Here is an 18520-nt window from a genome sequence, read left to right as displayed (position 1 = left end):
TCCCTTTAAAACTTTCATGGCTGAGTCGAAATTCAGAAATAGTTTTGGGGGACACTGAGTCCACCGTCTTCCTCCCCAGATTTCCGGCATTCTGATTAAAGGCAATTTTTCTATCAACATTGTCTCTTTCGAGCATTGATTTTTGAGCAGCGAGCAGCCAAACCCAAGTTCGGTAACAAGACAAGAGGAGGGGCCCCAGGAAAAAGTGACTCTGCCAATGCCTGGATCTTGGGCTTCTAGCCTCCAGAACTGTGAGAAAATAAACTCCTGGTGTTTAAGGCGCCCAGTCTATGGTATTTGTTATGGCGGCCCTAGCTAACTGAATCCTCTTCCATCCTCAATTCACTGAGGAGGCACTGAGGCACTGGGAGTAGGGGAGGGGCACTATTTAGATGCTGTGAGGATGGGACCAGGACCCATATGTGACTCCCAGTAGCAGGGAGTCCTGCCCAACTGGTTTCTCTACCTTTGGTTTGTACCCCCTGCTGTGTATGTAGATTCTTCTTTCTGAACACACCTCGGATTGAATTTCCCCACACAAAACACCTTCAGCCACCCAGCTCCACATACCCAGTAGGATCTGAACAAACTCCTTGGCTTGTACATTAAGCCCTGCCAGTTAGAACATAAGTCAATGTCTGCAACGTTAACATGCATGAGAATCACCAGGAGAGTGTGTAAAACGCTGCCTCCTGGGCCCCGCCACCAAAGGCTCCTGTTCAGTACGTCTGGGGTGGGGACCAAACATTGGCATTTCTAACAGGCTTCCAGGCGATGTGCACGCAGCCCTCGAATAGCTGCTCTGGCTAACAAGCCTCCTTTCCCCAGGGTCGCCCATGCACCCGCCCCTCCAACAGAGCAGCTGGTTGCTTTTCCCTCACCACCCCATGCCCTTGAGCCTTTGCCCAGCCTGATCCTGCCAGGATCCCTGCTGCCAAGTCTAACACTGTGGTCAGACCCAGGACCTCCCAACTCAGGATAAAGTTGACAGGGTGTGCTGCTTTTTAAAGGGAAAGCGTTACTGGAATTCGAACTAGAACTGGAATGACTCTAGTCCAAAGGATCATAGAGGAGCTTGAAATAGAAACAACACAGACATCTACACCCACCCTCAGATACAGACCTCCCTTCAAGACACTGTGACCCCGTGGTCACCCTTTCTATATACAGATGATCAAAGGGAGTCCCAGAGAAGGTAAGTGACTTGTCTCAGGGCACACAGCACATTAGAGCAGACGCTGAGCAGGACCCCAGGTCTTCAGTGCACCTGCGTGCTCCCCACTGCCTACCTGTGTGCTCCCCACGGCCTTTTCTAACCCTAAGAGGGTCTCCTGTCTCCCTGCCCTTTCCCACCTCCCCCAACCCACTTTCCTATGACTCCAGATGGGCGCTCGCATTTCCAGCCAGTGCTGAAATGGAGTCCCAGAGGTCTATACAACTTGCCAAAGGGACAAGAGTGGGGAAAAGGGCAGGGAAATGAGGGAGAAACTAAAACCTTTTGTGCAGAGGGGAGGCCACTCATTGGCGTCCAGGAAGCTGGAGGCGGGGCTTCTCCCGCGACCCACCCACGTGTTCTACCAGCCCTGCCTCTGACCCCAGGTGGGCTCAGACCACAGCCCTGGGAACCACAAACCCTTGCTGGCCCCAAAGGAGACAGACTCTGGCTTGTCTTGGCAACAGGCTGTATGCTTCATACCCTGAGGCACTGGTTAGTTAGTTGGTTAGTTCCTGCAAGCTTTGCACCCCTCAACACAGATTTCTGCTCACACGAGTCCAATCAGTGGGGCTGGAGCTGGGATGAGGCACTGGGGGTGACAGCTGCCCTCCCAGACCTGCTCCAAGTGTCATTTGGACCCTCCAGGTGCAGGTGAGACAAACAGCTGGGAGAGCTGCCCAAGACACTTAGGGTCCTGGCAGAGAAAGGGAAGTCAGTCCAGTGGGCACAGGGTTCCTGGAATCGGGATCTGCAACCCAAGTTGGAGGTGCCCCACCCCCACCATGTCACCGGGAGAATCTCTGGACCCGCTGCCGGACACCCTCATTCTGCAGCCGCCAGTCTTCCACCCGGTAAGGAGCTGCTCGGATCTGGACCCTCCTGGGTCTCAGGGCTCCTCCCTTCCTCCTTCCAGCTGGGCCCAGACTCCCAGGTTGGGGGGTGGAGAGGCCCTCAGTTGTGAGCCCTGCTTCCCCAGCACCCGCGCATGGGCTCTGGAAGACCCTCCTGAGCTTATCAAAGTGGCTGACCAGCTCATTCTCACTTCAGTGTCAGTTATTGTTGGGCTCACGGGGGTCCTTGCATTTTAAAAGTAATAGAGCCTGGAGACACAGTGTAGTGCCCTCCTGCATGATGGGTGGCCAGGAGGACCTGGGGGAGTGTGTAGTAGGGTAGGAGGGGGACACTGATTACCTAGGAAGGGCAGTCGTATCTCCAGCCTGGAAGGGAGCCAGGTCAAAACCTCCAAGTCAGAGGTGGGGCTGGGGTCTCCTCGATTCCTTCTGTTTCCTCCTTCAGCTCCTGCAGGTTCCTTCGGCTCCTGCAGGTGCCCTGCAGGTTTCCTGAAGCCTAGCAGTGCTTTACAGAAGGCTGAACTCCCAGCAGACTCCCCCCTCCCACTGATGAGCACTAATTACCACTTTCTCTTTACTTGGTCCTCTCCTCCCAGGAGAGCTCCAACAACTCACTTAATTACAGGCCAGGCCGGGAGCCCGGGAAGTGGGAGGGACTGACATGCTGAGCCTGGTTAAGCTGTGGGCGCTCTGACAGCCCGGGGTCTCCTGCACCCCGTTTGGCAAGCTGTGAGCCCCCGCCTGGAGGGCAGCGCTGCTGGGTCTCAGCTCTTTCTAGGCGTTTTGGGCTTCTGAAGGCTGCTGGGAGCTGGAGAACACCGCATGAGGGCCAGCCTTGTGATACTGCCCAACATGTACTGGCTGCTTGTTCACGTTTATTCTGCAAACACCTCTTCAGAGCCCACGCTGTCCAGGCCAGGCACTGAGCCTAGAGAAGGGAAAGACAGGGCTTCAGCTGTGGGGGGCTCGTGCCTCCCGGCATGAAGAGCCAGCCATACGTCACCCGGTAAGCCGGCCAGCCAAGGACCAAACTAGCCGTGCCTGCAGCGAGCATGCTGAGGGAAGGAATGATTCAGGCACCAAAATGGATGATGCCTGGAGAAGGTGTCAGAGCCCGGAAAGTCAAGTCAGATTTCACAGACTAGAGGGCGAGCAGCAGAAACAGTCCCTGAAAAGGGAGGGAGTTGTATTTTAGGAACGCCAGGGGAAAGCTGAGCTGGGAAGGTAGGCTGGGGACATTGTCAGGTATCTCGCCGACATCTATATGAGGGTCTGCATTCAGGCCCCAACCAGTCCAACTTTCTGCCTCCCAGTTCCCAGACTCTGGCCAATAAGAAGTCCTCAGCAAGCCTCAATGCCAGGCTTCTGAAGGCCAGGGAGGCAGCCCGAGGACAGCAAGCCTCACTAGGGATACCACTGTGCCCTAGGAGCTGGGGAGAGGGTCTGGGCTGGTGCGCCAGGGGGCAGGGGAGCTGAATCCGGCTTCCGCAGTGCCATGTGGCTTTCTGTGTGAAGGTCCAGGAGAGGGGAGTAGATGGAAGAGAATATTTCGGAGAAAGCTAATTTTTCCCCATCGGGACACTTTCTGTCTGGGGTGGGAGAGTTCACTTTTCTTGTTCCTCTTCCTTCCTCACCTCCCTGACATAGGGGTCCCCAGGTCCTTTCTCCAATCCTATATGGACGGGTTTTTCCCCTTCTTCAGGTGGTTCCTTACGTCACGACAATCTTTGGCGGCCTGCGAGCAGGCAAGATGGTCACGCTGCAGGGAGCGGTCCCTCTAGGTGCACGCAGGTAAGGGGAGGGCCCCACGGCGGTGCTGGAGCTCAGCCCTGGAGGCAATGAGCCGGGGGTTCCTCTCTGCCTTCGGGGTCCCTGGGGGTCCCTGACTGGAAGGGCCCTTTGAGAGCCTCACCTCCTCCCAGGTTCCAGGTGGACTTCCAGTGCGGCTGCAGCCTGCACCCCCGGCCAGATATCGCCATCCACTTCAACCCCCGCTTCCACACCACCAAGCCCCACGTCATCTGCAACACCCTTCATGGTGGGCAGTGGCAAGCCGAGGCCCGGTGGCCCCGCCTGGCCCTGCAGAGAGGAGCCAGCTTCCTCATCCTCTTTCTCTTTGGAAATGAGGAGATGAAGGTGACTGGAAGGGATGGGCATCAGAGGGTCTAGAACTTGCGTCCTTCTGCCTCCCTTCCTGCAGCTGAGTTCCCCATGTCACTGTGTTGAGGGGTACTGGGAGGGGGGCGGAGTCAAGTACACAGAGAACCAAGCTGCTACCACACCCTGTTCCCAGCTGCCCTGGGTCCACATGGCCCTGTACACAGGGGGCATTCAGCAGGCTCTATGGTGCTGGCCCTGGAGAGGGCGCCGCTGAGACAGCCACAGGGAGCATCTGGAAAGCGCCTGCAATACTAGCTGCTCTACGCCCTTAAACATCAGCTTAATGAATCCTCACAACCCACGAGGAGGGTCCTTTCATTCTCCCCATCTCACAGCTCAGAGGGCGGGGACAGCGCGAGAGAATCTGACCTCAGTGTTCTTTTTATCACTGATGTAAACTCCTGCCAGAAGGATCTTGAGGCTTCTCCAGGGAATAGGGAGCTGGAAGAAGCCAGCAGTGGAGGGAGGGGCCTGTGGACAGGGGTCCCCTCTCCCCACCTGTGGCTGGGGACTCTGCTGCTGGGACTGCTGGCAGGTCAGCTGCCAGGCGGAATGGGGCCTGCGTGGGGAAGTGCTGTGTCGGGGGCAGGGGTGGGCAGAGACGGTGCCACCATGTGCCGGCTCTGCGGCCTTGGGGGAAATTCCAGTAAGAGTGCTCGTGGTGCCTGGCACGTTGGCGTGAACTCAGGAACATCAGCAGCTGCCAGGCCAGCCTCCATCTGTCTCTCCAGGTGAGTGTGAACGGACGACACTTTCTCCACTACGGATACCGGCTCCCGCTGTCTCGGGTGGACACCCTGGGCATATATGGTGACATCTTGGTGACGGCTGTTGGGTTTCTGAACATCAATGTAAGTTCCCTGGAGGTTGACGCCTGGATGGCAGAGGCCTCTGACTTCCCCTGATGCCTGGCTAGGCCTGGGACACCCTCCCACTCCAGACGAGCCTTGTCAACGCAATTATAACCAAGGTGGAGGGGCTTTATAGAGGTGGTGGACACGAGGCGGGGTGAGGTGACCACAGAAAGCAGAGCTAAGAGCCTTGGGCAGCAGTCTATACTGGGCGTGGGGTGTGGTCCACATGGAGGAGCCATGGCCAGGAGGCAAATGACTTAGAGGCTTGGAGCGGTGGGACCCAAACCTAGCAGTGGCTGTATGATTCCCGGCTGAGGGGCTTTATTCAAAAGGCAGATTTCCGGGATCTGCCACCAGAGATTCGGATTCAGGAAGTCTGAGGTGGGGCCCAGGAATCAGCATGTTCAAAACGCCGGGTTTCAGAAGCCCTGACGGGGCCTCCGGGGAGATGCGGCGCTCTCAAGGCCAGAGCTCGGCCTCTGCCTGCTTCCCAGGCACAGCAGGGCAGGCGGGAGCCAAATAAATGGCTCCGGGGCTTGCGGTGGTGCTGAGTCCGGCTCGTTGCTTTTTCTCTTTCCCAACAGCCATTTGTGGAGGGCGGGAGCGAGTATCCGGTTGGACACGTGAGTCTGTCGGGAGCTTGGCTGGCGCTCGCGGTCCCAACCACACTGGCTGCCCCGCTGGCTCTCCCTCCTCCCGGGGCCTGACCTGCCCCTCGCTGGCCACTGCTCACGCGGCCCAAGGCCCAGCTGCCACCCACCTCAGTGCGCGGTTGCCATGGATACAACCGGCCCCGCCCCAGTCCCTGGGACCCGGGATTTGCCCCTCCCAGCGCCGGGGCGGTTCGGGAAGACGGATGCGGTGCGCTGGCTGCCCAGAAACGCCGGGGCCCCAGTATTCCCATCAGAAGCCTCGTCTCAGCTGGAGCTCTCAGTTCTCAGCAACCCTGCGAGGCTGCGGGGTTGGCCTGCGGGGCAGAAGGGGAGATGAGGCCCAGGCCCTTGCCCAGAGCCACAGGGTGTGAATGACAGACCCTCCGCCCCGTTCTCCCCCGTTATTTCAGAGCTGGTGTCCCTCTAAATTCAAAAGGACCCCTCTGGGGCTCCACTTACCTGCATTATCGCTCAGAGAGGCAAACCCCAAGTATTCCCATTTGTTAAGAATAAAATCCAGAGGTTCCTTTTCATGGAGCAAACAGCACGTGGCCTCCATGACCCCTCTTTCTTTCCTTGACAGCCTTTCCTGCTGGAGAGCCCCAGGCTGGTGAGTGACCTCCCTCCTCGTTCTGGTGGGGGTACAGTCCCTCACCTGCTCCATCAGAGGTGGAAGGGCACCCCCAACTGGTGGGAAATGCCCTCAACATCAGGGTTTCCTTCCTGCTCCAGGGGTCCCTGGCCCCTGAGGGCAGCCCACATAGCGGTTCCTGAGCGCGGGAGCCCTCGCCACGCCCCTCTGTGAGTCCTCGTCTCCGTTATCTCCTGTGTTCCCTCAGGAGGTGCCCTGCTCACGTGCCCTTCCCCGGGGCCTCTGGCCTGGACAGGTCATCATAGTGCGGGGGCTGGTCTTGCCAGAGCCGAAGGAGTAAGTGTCAGAGGGAGGGGTATAAGCATCTTTGGTCTCTTTAACCTTCAGCACGAGCTTTATAAGCATCACCTCTTTAATCTCCAGCACCACTACTTCATCCCCACCTGACAGATGAGAAGTAAATTGCCCAGGGTCGCACAGCTTGTGAAAGTCTGGTCCGATTGGTACAGGGTTCAGGCCGCCTTCGTGGCCCCAGCAGCCCCAAATCTGGGAGTATCTTCCCTGCCTGTACATCTTTTCAGGCCAACCAGCCTCTCCCCGCAGGTCCCAGCGGGAGCCTCGGGAAAAGCCCTGTAAAGGCACAGGCTGAGATCCAGGGAGAGGATGCGACCTCCCACAGTGACACAGTGCCCTGGTTTAGGAAACAGAGCCAGGCAGCCCCGAAGAGGAAGCCCTGTGCTGCAAAGTGAAAACTTGGAGGGACGCAATAACCAAGTGGATGCTGCCTAACCTCTCCGACAGAGGGCGCTCCCGCCCCATTTCCCAAACCTGTGGGCTCCAAGTCAAGTGTCTTTTTCTTTCTCTTCTTTCCTTCCTCCCCTCCATCCTTCCTTCTTCCTGGAATTGCATTGGACTTCATGACTTTTCTGAGCCAGATTTCCTGGGTTTGACTTCTGCTGAGGACACTTACTACTTGTGCAACTTCACAGCAGTTCCTTTTCCTTTCTGTGCTTCAGTTTCCTTGCGTGTGTACAAAGAGGTAAAAATAGTGCCGCCTTCAGGGACGGTATAAATGCGTAGGACTGTGCCCCGCACATAGCATGTGCTCCACAGCTGTGATGGTGCCACAATCCTTGTGGTGGAGGGGCAGGGGAGTAAGAAAAACACCTCGTGTTCTCCTTGCCTGATCCCCTTCCGTTTGTTTTTGTTTTTGAAGTCACTGGCCTCACTCCACCCTTACCCTGCATGATCTTGATCAGATCTGTGAATTCTGAGCAGACATGGAGGCTGTGGAAAGCATGGGCCTCCAAAGTCAGGCAGGACTGGCTGGATTTCTGGTTTTGCCTCTTATAGACTGTAGTCTTGAACAAGTCACTACACCTCTCTGAGTCCGGAGTCCTGAGTTTCCCTATTTGGTGGGGGGAGAGGGGAGATAATCCCAACCCTACGGGGGAAAAAAAAAAGTTCCCAGTAATAGAACCCCCACTCCTCCCAAAATTTGGAGACAGGAGACCAGGTTCAGATCTTTGCTCAGGGTCACATGGCTATGATTAGTGATGCAGCAAGTGATTTTACTGCTCTCTCTCAAGGGCCACGAACTGACATGTCCTCAGGGGCCAGGCAGTTCACAGAAAGAGTGAGGCACCAGGCTGGGAAAGCTGGTGTAGTGGAAAGAGTATTTCCATAGACTCACTCATGCCAGATCTTCTGATTATTTTAAAAGAGAAGCTGGAAACCATCTCTTATAAACGTTCTCACTTTTGAAAATGGTATTACTTTAAAGTTGAAGAATACTGCAGATCAGCCAGAACATTTCTACAGGCCCAGTCGGCCCTGGGCCACCAACATCCAGGCTGAGCGCAGTGCCTGGCGCTGAGCCGCCGGCAGTGAATGCCGCCTCTGTACTTCCTGCTGTCTCTGAAAGCAACTGGCTTGAATTGGCCGGGGTGGGGGGCTGGGGGGGGGTGGAGAGAGTTTGGAGGGTGCCAGGTTCATTTGCATTAAAAGTTTGTCCTTCTCTGTCTACCTCCCCCCTCCCCAAGCGCTGAGTCTGGATGTGGCTGCAGCTTCAAAGGGCTGAAACAAGAGCAGCACCGCGCACTGGAGGGAACCCGTACCCAGTGGAGGGCGGTGCTGGACGGGGCTGAGGTGGGGGGCCACTGAGGCCTCCAAGAGTTTTCAGGCCAGTGGGAAGACAAAGCCTGATCTGAGGAGGCAGGTGGGGAAGGGGGTCCCCCAGCTAGTGGGTGGCAACGTGGCAGTTTAATCCCAGGTGCACCTAAGATGCAAGCAGGTGGTTCCTCTGTGAGCTGTTTCCCGAGGCCAGAATCTGGCCAACCTTCCAGCCACTCTCCTGCCTCCATCCCTCCCCTGAGGGCCAGCAGCCACAGCCTGGAAGAGCCAGGGAGCCAGGGACTGGGGGTTAGGAAGGCTGAGCCCCTTCTCCCGCCCCTTCCCGCAGTTTCACGCTCAGCCTGCGGGACGAGGCTGCCCATGTTCCTGTGATGCTAAGGGCTTCCTTCGCAGACAGAACTCTGGCCTGGGTCTCGCGCTGGGGCCAGAAGAAGCTGATCTTGGCCCCCTTTGTCTTCTACCCGCAGCGATTCTTTGAGGTGGGTCTTGGAGAGGCCTGGTCCCTTTGGGGTGGAGCACAGAGCTGCATTTGCATCCTGGAGACTGGCGGCATGTCCTGTGGGCCGGGAAGCCAGAGCCCCTAGGGGAGGGAAGGTCTATGCCAGGGCTCCACCCTCCACGCTGGTGCCGGGGTCCCGTGCCCAGAAGCCCTGAGGAGATGCTGGCATCGGCATTACTGAAAAGCCCCGCTAGTGACTCCAAAGTGCAGCTGGGGTTGAGACCACACCTCCAGGGGAATCAAGTCCTATTACAGATGGTGAAACTGAGGCCAGGCCTGGTGACAAGCTGGGCCCCTTGTCCTGTTCTCTTCCACCCCTGGGTGCCTCATGGATCCAGTCTCTGATGGGAGGGGGGGGCTGGCTGGCTGGGGCATCAGGCCGGCAAAGGAGGGTCTGGAAGCCAGCAGCACCTCCCGCCCTCCTTTCCCAGGTGCTGCTCCTGTGCCAGGAGGGAGGGCTGAAGCTGGCGCTCAATGGGCAGGGCCTGGGGGCCACCAGCCTGGGCCAGCAGGCCCTGGAGCGGCTGCGGGAGCTGCGCATCAGTGGCAGCGTCCAGCTCTACTGTGTCCACTACTGAGGAGGGATCCAGAGGGCTGGCCAGAGAAGAGGAAGGCCCTCCTACACCCAGGATGGCCCTGCTCTCCTCCTCTCATTACAACATCCACCTGTCACCTGGTGTCAGGCCTGGCTCCCTACTGGAGCCACCAGCCTGAGTCTGCCGGGGCTTTGGACTGTACAGCAGAGGGTAGGCACAAGAGTGTGAGGGTTCAGAAATTCTGCAGCTCCCTCCACCAGGAGGCTGAGATCTGGTTCTGCCTTCCTTCAGGGCCTAGACAAGGAAGCAGGCTTTGTACTCTAACGAAGATATCCCCAAAAAACAGTGGCTAAAAATGTAGAAATTTATTTCCTTCCCATCTAACAGTTCTGGAGAAAATAGTCCGGGTCAGTAGGGCGTCTCTGCTCCATGGACCTTAGGGGTCATGCTAGTCATCATCCCACCATCCCCGGGGCGTCAGCATCACCTGCATGCCAGAAGCTCTAGGTTTCAACCACTGAGAAGACAGATAGAGAATATGGACAAGGTCCACCTGACAAGGTACGCCCCAGGCCTGGGCTTGGCATACAGTGTTACGCTCGCGTCTCAGGGGCCAGCACGCAGATACCCAGCCCCACTATCTGCAAGGGAGGCTGGAAGTGTTCTCCGGCCGGAAGGCCACGTGAGCAGCCGCAGTTATGCTACTGGGCTTCCCGGTACGTTTGGTTTTACTTACACCATCTTATTTTGTGCCATCTATTTACCATTGCTATTTTTTCCTTATAATTTCAGCTTTCTTGCTTGCTGTTGGATTGATGAAGTCTTCTTTATCACCTCCTCTGCCTTTTTTTCTTACATTGACTTGGAAGTTATGAATTCCATTTTACACTTCCAGTGGTTATCCTTGATCTTTATTTTATTTTCTTATTAACACAATATAATTGACTTTTGGGGGTGGGTAACATTCTGAGTTTTAATATGTATGATGATTTGTGTGACCACTTCCACCATCAGGATATATAACAACTCCATCATCCCCCAAAATTCCCCTGAGTCACTCCTGTGTACTCACACCTCCTCCACTCCTTCCCCTAACCCCCGGCAACCCACTCATCTCTTCATTACCATATTTTGTCTTTTTGAGAATGCCATATAAATAGAATCATATGGGGCATGACCTTTTGAAACTAGTTTATTTGAACCAGTATTATCCTTTTAAGATTCATCTAAGTTGCTGTGTGTATCACCGACCCACTCCTGTTTATTACTCAGTAGTATTCCATTGTACCACCATTTGCTTATCTGTTGACCCACAGAAGAACATTTCAGTGGTTTTCAGTTTTTGATAATTATGAAAAGAGCTGCTAAAAACATTTGTTTGCAAGCCTTTGTATGAACATGACTTTTCATTTCTTTAGGGTTAATTCCTACTAGTGGAATTGATGGGTCATATGGTAAATGTATGTTTTAACTTTATAAGAAACGGCCAAGCTATTTTCCAGAGTTGTTTCGGAATATCTTTGGGAATTTGGCATTCCCACCAGGAATGTATCAGATTTCCAGTTGTCCTGTCTTCTCATCGGTACTTGTTATTGTCAGTGTTTTTATGTTAGCCATCCTCATTGGCGTGTAGAGGTATCCCATTGTGGCTTTGATTTGTGTTTCCCTTATGGCTACCGATGTTGAGCATGTTTTCATGTGCTAATTTCCATCTGTGTATTCTCTGTGGTGTAATGCCTGTTCAGATCTTTTCTCCATTTTTAAATTGAGTTGCTTGCTTTCTTATCATTGACTTTTAAGAGTTCTTTATATAGGCTGGAGAAACGTCCTTTGTCTACAATAGCCAAGAGATGGAAACAACCTAAATGTCCATCACCAGAGGACTGGATAAAGAAGCTGTGATATATTTATACAATGGAATACCACTCAACCATAAAAAAGAGTATAATAATGCCATTTGCAGCAACATGGATGGATCTGGAGATCATCATTCTAAGTGAAGTAAACCAGAAAGAGAAAGAAAAATACCATATAATATCACTTATAGTGGGAATCTAAAAAGGAAAAAGAAGACACTAATGAACTTATCTACAAATCATAAACAGACTCACAGACATAGTAAACAATCTTATGGTTACTCGGGGGAGAGTGGGTGGGAAGGTATAAATTGGGAGTTTGAGATTTGCATATATTAACTGCTAAATATAAAATAGATAAAAACAAATTTCTTGTGTATAGCACAGGGAACTATATTCAATATCTTGTAGTAACCTATAATGAAAAAGAATATGAAAACAAATATACGGATGTGTATGTATGACTGAAACATTATGTTGTACACCAGAAATTGGCACATTGTAACTGACTATACTTCCATTAAAAAAAAAAAAAACTAAGACATCTATATCCAATGCTAAAAAAAAAAATCAGTTGGCCATATTTGGGCAAGCTTATTTTTGGACTCTATTCTGTTCCATTAGTCCGTCTCTTTGCCAATACCACACTGTCTTGACTACTGTATCTTTATAGTAAATCTTGATATTGGGTAATATAATTTCTCCAACCTTATTCTTCTTTTTCAAAATTATTTTGGCTCTTACTGTTCTTTTGCCTTTTTGTATAAATTTTAGAATCAGCTTGTCCATACATGCAAGATATCCTGCCGGGATTTTGATTGGAATTGCATTAAATTTATAGAACAACTTGGGAAGAACTGGCCTCTTTATTATGTTGAATCTTTCAATCCATTAGCATAATATGTCTTACCACTTATTTAGGTCTTTGATTTATTTCATCAGCATCTTGTAGTTTTCAGCATACACATCCTGTACCTGAGTTGTTAGATTTATAGCTAAGCATTTAATTTTTAGGGTTATTGTCAATGGTATTTTTTAAACTTCAGTTTGCAATTATTTATTACAATTATATAGAAACATAATTGATTTATCTGTGATGACTTTGTATCCTGGTACCTTGTGAAACTCAGTATTTCTAGAAGTGTTTTGTCTATTCCATAGAATCTTTTACATAAAACAATTGTTTACATGTTGTCTATGGAAAGGGACAATTTTACTTCTTCCTTTCCAATCTATAAGGCTTTTTTAAAAACTTTTCTTGCCTTATTATGCTGGCTAAGAATTCTAGTGCAATGTTGAATGGGAGGAGTGAGAGTAAACTTCTTTGTCTTTTTCCCAATATTAGGGAGGAAGCCTTATGATAGTAACTGTAGATTTTTTGTAGATGCCCCTTATAAAGTTGAGGACACGCCATTCTATTTTTAGTCTACTGAGAGTTTTTTTTTATTATTATTACCATTATTATGAATTTATTACAAATTATTATGAAAAGATGTTGAATTTTGTCAACGGCTTTTTCTGCATGAAATGATATAACCATGTGTTTTTTATTCTTTAGCCTATAAATATGGTGTATTACATAATTGGTAATCAAATATGGAACCAAACTTGCTTCCCTATGATAAGCTCTACTTGGCCATGATGTATTATTCATTTTGAGAGTACAAGCACACCTCGTTTTGTTGCACTTCACTTTATTGTACACCCCAGATATTGCACTTTTTACAGATTGAAGTTTCATGGCAATCCTACTTTGAGCAAGTCTATTGGTGCCATTTTTCGAATAGCATAATTTCTTTTTTTTTTTTTTTTGCATTTTAAGTAAACTTTTTATTTGAGATCATTGCAGATTCATGTGCAGTTACAGGAGATAATACTGAGAGATCCTATGTACTCTTTACCCAGTTTCCCCCAATGGTAACATCTTACAAAACTATAATACAATATCACAACCGGGATGCTGACATTCATCCAGTTCTGTCAAGAGACAGAACATTTCCATAGCCACAAGGACCCCTCATGTGGCCCTTTTGTAGCTAAATCCACCTCCCTTCCATGAGAACCCCTTCATTAACCCCTGCCAACCACTGTGTTTTCCATTTGCATAATTTTGTCATTTCCAAATGTCATATAAATGAAATTATACAGTATGTAACATTTGAGGATTGGCTTTTTTTCACTCAGAATAATCTCCTAGCGATTCATCCAGGTTGTTGCATGTATCAATAGTTTGTCCTTTTTTAATTGTTGAGTGGTGTTCCACGGTATGGTTATACCAGTGTTTGTTCATCTATTTACCTGTAGAAGGACATCTGAGTTACTTCCAGTTTGGGGTTTTTATAAATGAAGCTGCTATAAACATTTATGTACAGGTTTTTATGCAAACACAAGTTCTCATTTCTCTGGATAAATTCCCCAAAGTGTAATTGCTGGGTCATGTGGTACTCCCAGCAATTGAGAAACACTTTGTAGAATAAAATTATATTTCAAAATGGATGGATCTAAAGGTTGTCTCTGGAATTGTTCTTCTACTTACTAGAGGTAAGGTTTTGTTTCTCTTGGGCTCTTCTCAAGGTCCAATAGCAAAATTTCTAAACTAAGGTATATACATTATTTTTTAGACATACTGCTATTGTATACTTAATAGACTACAATATAGTATAAAACAGAACTTTTATATGCACTGGAAAACCAAAAGATTCACGTGACTCTCTTTATTGTGATATTCACTTTATTTTGGTCTAGAACCAAACCTGCAATATCTCTGAAGTATGTGTGTAGCTGGATTTGATTTGCTAAAATATTTTTGAGGATTTTAACATGTGTGTTCATGAAGGATAATGGTCTCTAATTTTGCTTTCTTGTGCTATCAGTCATTGTCTTGTTTTGTTATCAGGATAATGCTATCCCCTCCTCTGTTTTCTGGAAGTTTGTGATGATTGGGGATATTTCTTTAAATCTTTTTTTTTTTTTAGCGTTTTCCAAGGACACCATCTAGACCTGGATATTTCCATTTGGAAGATTTTTAATTAAAATTTAATTCCTTTGGTAAGACATAGAAACAGACTGTGTATCTATTTCATCCTGGGTGAGTTTTGGTAGTTTGTGTTTTTCATGAATTTGGTGCATTTAATCTTAGTCATCAAATGTGTGTATATATATATATATATGTAGAGTGCATAGTATTATTTTCTCATCATTTTAATGTCTGTATGGTCTTTACAGAAAGCCCTTCTCTCATTTCTGAAACTGGTAATTTGCACCTTTTTCCTTTTTTTCTTTGTCAGGTTCACTAGACTTTTATCTATTTTATTGATCATTTTTTTTAAAACAGCTTTGACCTTGTTGATTTTCTCTATTGTTTTCTGTTTCAATTTTTATAGATTTCTGCTCTTACCTTTATTATTTCCTTCTTTCTGCTTGCTTTGGTTTATTTTGCTCTTTTTTTTTTTTTTTCCTAATTTCTTCACTTGGAAAAAGAATATTGACTTTAGACTCTTTTTCTTTTCTAATAAAAGTGTGGAAAACAATAAATTTCTTCTCAGCACTTCAGCTCTAGCCCACAAATCTTGATGTTTTATATTTTCATTTTTGTTCATTTAAAAATATTTGTTAATATCCACTGAGCCTTCCTCTTTGACCCATGGTTTATTGGGAAGTGTGTTATTTAATTCCACGTGTTATGGATCATTTTGCCATCTTTCTGTTAGTGAGTTGTAGTTTAACTCTATTATGGTCAGAGAATATACTTTGTATGATTTCAATTATTTAAAAATTTTAAGATTTTCTCATGATCCAGAATATAAGCTTTAGTGAATGTTCTATGGACACTTGAAAAGAATGTGTATTCTGATGTTGAGTTGAATCTTCAGTAAGTGTCGGTTAGATCGTGTTTGTTGATGGTGTTGGTTCAGTTTTTCTATATTCTTGCTGATTTTCATCCTACAAGTTCTGTCAATTATTCACAGAGGAATATTAAACTGTTATTGTATGTTTGTCTGTTTCTCCTTTCAGTTCTGTCTGATTTTGTTTCATTTACTTTGAAGCCTTTTTGGGTGTATATAATTTTGGATTGTTATGTTGTGCAGAAAAAAGTTTACCATACTAGACCCGAGATATCTATTCTTAGGAAGGCCTGCTTGCAAGGCTGGCTCTTGGCTAGTGTCTGGGAATTTGACTAGCAAATAATTCCCTGTACTAATATTAAACATTCCCTAAATATTAAGAGTAGCTCATGTGCACAAACCATTTGTATTGTTTTTTAATGTAGTTTATGCTAAATACCTCCTTTCCTTCTGGGAGTCTAGAATTTTGGTACATGCTAGGCAGAGGATGCCCATATGACTCACTCTTGATTTAAAAAGCCTGAACTTTTAGGCTCAAAAGAAGTTTCCTGGTAGACAACACTCCACATGTATTGTCACAAGTCATCAGTGGAGGCATTAAGCACTTGTGTGAATCCACTGGAGAGGGCCCTGGGAAGTTTGCCCTTGGTTTTTTCTGGGCATCACCCCATGTGCCTTTTCCCTTTGCTGATTTCACTTTGTATCCATTGCTGTAATGTCCTAGCTGTGAGTATGACTGTATGATAAGTCCTGTGAGTCCTACTAGTGAATCACTGAACCTGGGGGTCATCTTGGGGATCCCCAACACACATGTCTTCTTCTTGATGAATTGACTCTTTAACATTTTGTAAAGTCCCTTGTTATCTCTTTACTGTGAGTCCACTTTGTCTGATATTAATATAGCCACTCCAGCTTTCTTTCATTCATATTTGTGTGTTGTATCTTTTTTCATCCTTTTACTTTTAACCTATCTGTCTCATTCTATTTGAACTGAGTTTTGTGTATGTAGTATATAGTTTGGTTATGGTTTAGTTATTGTTTGTCAGTTGGTTTGGTTTGTTTGTGTGTTTTTAATCCATTCTGACAATCTCTTTCTTTTAATTGGTGTGTTTAGACCATTTACATTTAACGCAGTCATTGGTGCGTTTGGATGTAGGTGTACCATTTTATTGTTTGTTTTCTATTTGTTTGCTCTGTTTTCTAATCTTGTTTTCCCTTTTCTGCCTCCTTTTCGACTATTTGAACATTTTTAACATTCAATTTTAGTTAATCTATGGTTTTTTTTTCACTATATCTGTTTGCATAATTACTTTAGTGTTGTCTCTAGGGATTATAATACACATACTCAAGTTTTAAAAAATTTTATTGAGATATAATTGACATATAACATGATATTAGTTTCAGGTATACATCATAATGATTCAATATATGTATATATTGTGAAATGATCCCCACAATAAATCTAGTTAACACCTACCACCATACATCATTGCAATATTTTTCTTGTGATGAGAACTTTTAAGATTTATTTTCTTAGCAACATTCAAATACATAATATAATATTATTATCTGCAGTCACTATGCTGTATACATCCCTAGGACTTGAAACTTATAACTGGAAGTTTGCACCTTTTGATACATACTTAAATTTTTTAATTGAAGTATAGTCAGTTTACAATGTTGTGTCAATTTCTGGTGTATAGCAAAATACTCAGTCATATAGGAACATACATATATTCATTTTCATATTCTTTTTCACCATAGGTTACTACAAGATATTGAATATAGTTACCTGTGCTATACAGTATAAACTTGTTGTTTATCTATTTTATGTACATTAGTTAGTGTCTGCAAATCTAGAACTCCCAATTTATTCCTTCTCACTCCCTTCTCCGCCCCTCCCCCAGAAACCATAAGTTTCTTTTCTATGTCTGTGAGTCTGTTTCTGTTTTGTAAATAAATTTTTTTTGATTCCACATACAAGTGAAATCATGTTATTTCTCTTTCTGGCTTACTTCACTTAGGATGACATTTTCCAGGTTCACTCATGTTACTACAAATGGCATTATTTTATTATTTTTTTTATGGCTGAGTAGTATTCCACTGCATAAAAAATGCCACAACTTCTTTATCCAGTCATCTGTCGATGGATATTTAGGCTGTTTCCATGTCTTGGCTGTTGTAAATAGTGCTGCTATGAACATTGGGGTGCATGTGTCATACTTAACTTTTAACAGTATACTTAGAGTCAATATTTTATCACCTCAAGTAGAATGTAGAAACTTCATCACCATCTATTTTCCTTTACCTTTCCCTCTTTCATATTGAAATTGTCTTAAATAATACACCTATATCTATTGAAAAGCCTATTTTGTTTCAACCAACAAATATATTTTTAAGAACTCAAGAGCAGAATGGTCTATTTCAGGATCTCTCAAGCTCATCACATTTGAGGTCATATCATTCTTTGCTGGGAGCTGTCCTGTGCTTTATACCATGTTCAGCAGCATCCTTCTCCTCTATCTACTGGATGCGAATAGTAACCTCTCCTGCATCCAAATCATGACAATCAAAAATGTCTCCAGACATTGCTAAAAGTCCCCTGCGGGGCAAAATTTCCCCAGCTGAAAACCACTGGTCTATCACACTTAGATTTTTTAAAATTTCTGTTGCTCTTCCTTCATCCCTGATGTTCCAGGTTTCCTTCTGGTGTCACTTCTTTTTTTCTGAGGAATTTCTTTTAGTAATTCCTTCAGAGCAGATGCTGGCAATGGATTCTCTTAGTTTTTCTTCATCTGAAGATGTCACTTGTTCACTTACATAAATACCTACGCGTGAGATTGCTGAGTTGTAGTCAGTCTGCATTATGGTAAGCGTACAAGAGGTCTGGGGTGGTGTGGGAGGAAGGGATGAGCAGAGTGTGCATGGGTGGGGGTGAGATGAAGGAAGAAGAAGGAACAGCAGTTGAAGCAGCAGCAAGAGGGAGAGTAGTGAGAGTCTTAAGAACAGTCTACAAAATACAGATATATTTCAAAGATTAGTTATACACTTACAATATGACCCAGCAATCACACTCCCAGTTTACCTACGTGAAATGAAAATATATGTCTACAAGAAAATCCATATTTGAATGCTCATAGTGACTTTATTTATTAAAAAAGTATATCATCTATACTTCAGTTTTTTAAAAAAGATGTATCAAGCTGTATACTTAGCATTTGTGTGCCTTTCTGTATCTGTGTTATTATACTTCCATAAAACTTTTTAAAAATTTAGAAAACCTGGAAATAATCCAAATGTCTCTCAATTTATGAATAAACAAATT

The 18520-nt window shown here is 46.7% G+C and overlaps 1 protein-coding gene across 6 annotated transcripts; it reads left to right on the top strand.

Moving 5' to 3' along the window:
- Positions 1-1041: 1041 nt before the first annotated feature.
- Positions 1042-13846, top strand: LGALS12 (galectin 12). Of its 6 annotated transcripts, XM_074371854.1 has the most exons (11): positions 1042-1195; positions 1862-2067; positions 3770-3858; positions 3990-4203; positions 4959-5078; positions 5666-5704; positions 6318-6344; positions 6574-6662; positions 8369-8474; positions 8788-8938; positions 9390-9529. In XM_074371854.1, exons 1-10 carry the CDS (start codon positions 1171-1173, stop codon positions 8935-8937), a joined length of 1065 nt encoding a protein of 354 aa, XP_074227955.1. In that variant the 5' UTR covers positions 1042-1170; the 3' UTR covers position 8938; positions 9390-9529. The 6 variants fall into 6 exon arrangements, 5 of the variants coding, with proteins under 5 accessions (XP_074227955.1, XP_074227956.1, XP_074227954.1 ...); XR_012509546.1 differs by lacking the exon at positions 9390-9529 and having other exon boundaries at positions 8369-8540; positions 8788-8925; XM_074371853.1 differs by lacking the exon at positions 8369-8474 and having other exon boundaries at positions 1044-1195; positions 9390-13846.
- Positions 13847-18520: the final 4674 nt, after the last annotated feature.

This window comes from Camelus bactrianus, chromosome 10, assembly GCF_048773025.1.
Source record: "Camelus bactrianus isolate YW-2024 breed Bactrian camel chromosome 10, ASM4877302v1, whole genome shotgun sequence".
Lineage (NCBI taxonomy): Eukaryota > Metazoa > Chordata > Mammalia > Artiodactyla > Camelidae > Camelus > Camelus bactrianus.
The sequence above is the reverse complement of the archived record's forward strand: the minus strand, read 5'-3'. Positions and strand labels throughout refer to the sequence as shown.

Coding starts and splice junctions, on each gene's coding strand:
- LGALS12 (XM_074371853.1), top strand. CDS start 1,171: ATGATCAAAGGGAGTCCCAGAGAAG. Junction 5,079..5,665: donor TTGGGTTTCTGAACATCAAT/GTAAGTTCCCTG, acceptor CTTTCCCAACAG/CCATTTGTGGAGGGCGGGAG. Junction 8,939..9,389: donor ACCCGCAGCGATTCTTTGAG/GTGGGTCTTGGA, acceptor CTCCTTTCCCAG/GTGCTGCTCCTGTGCCAGGA.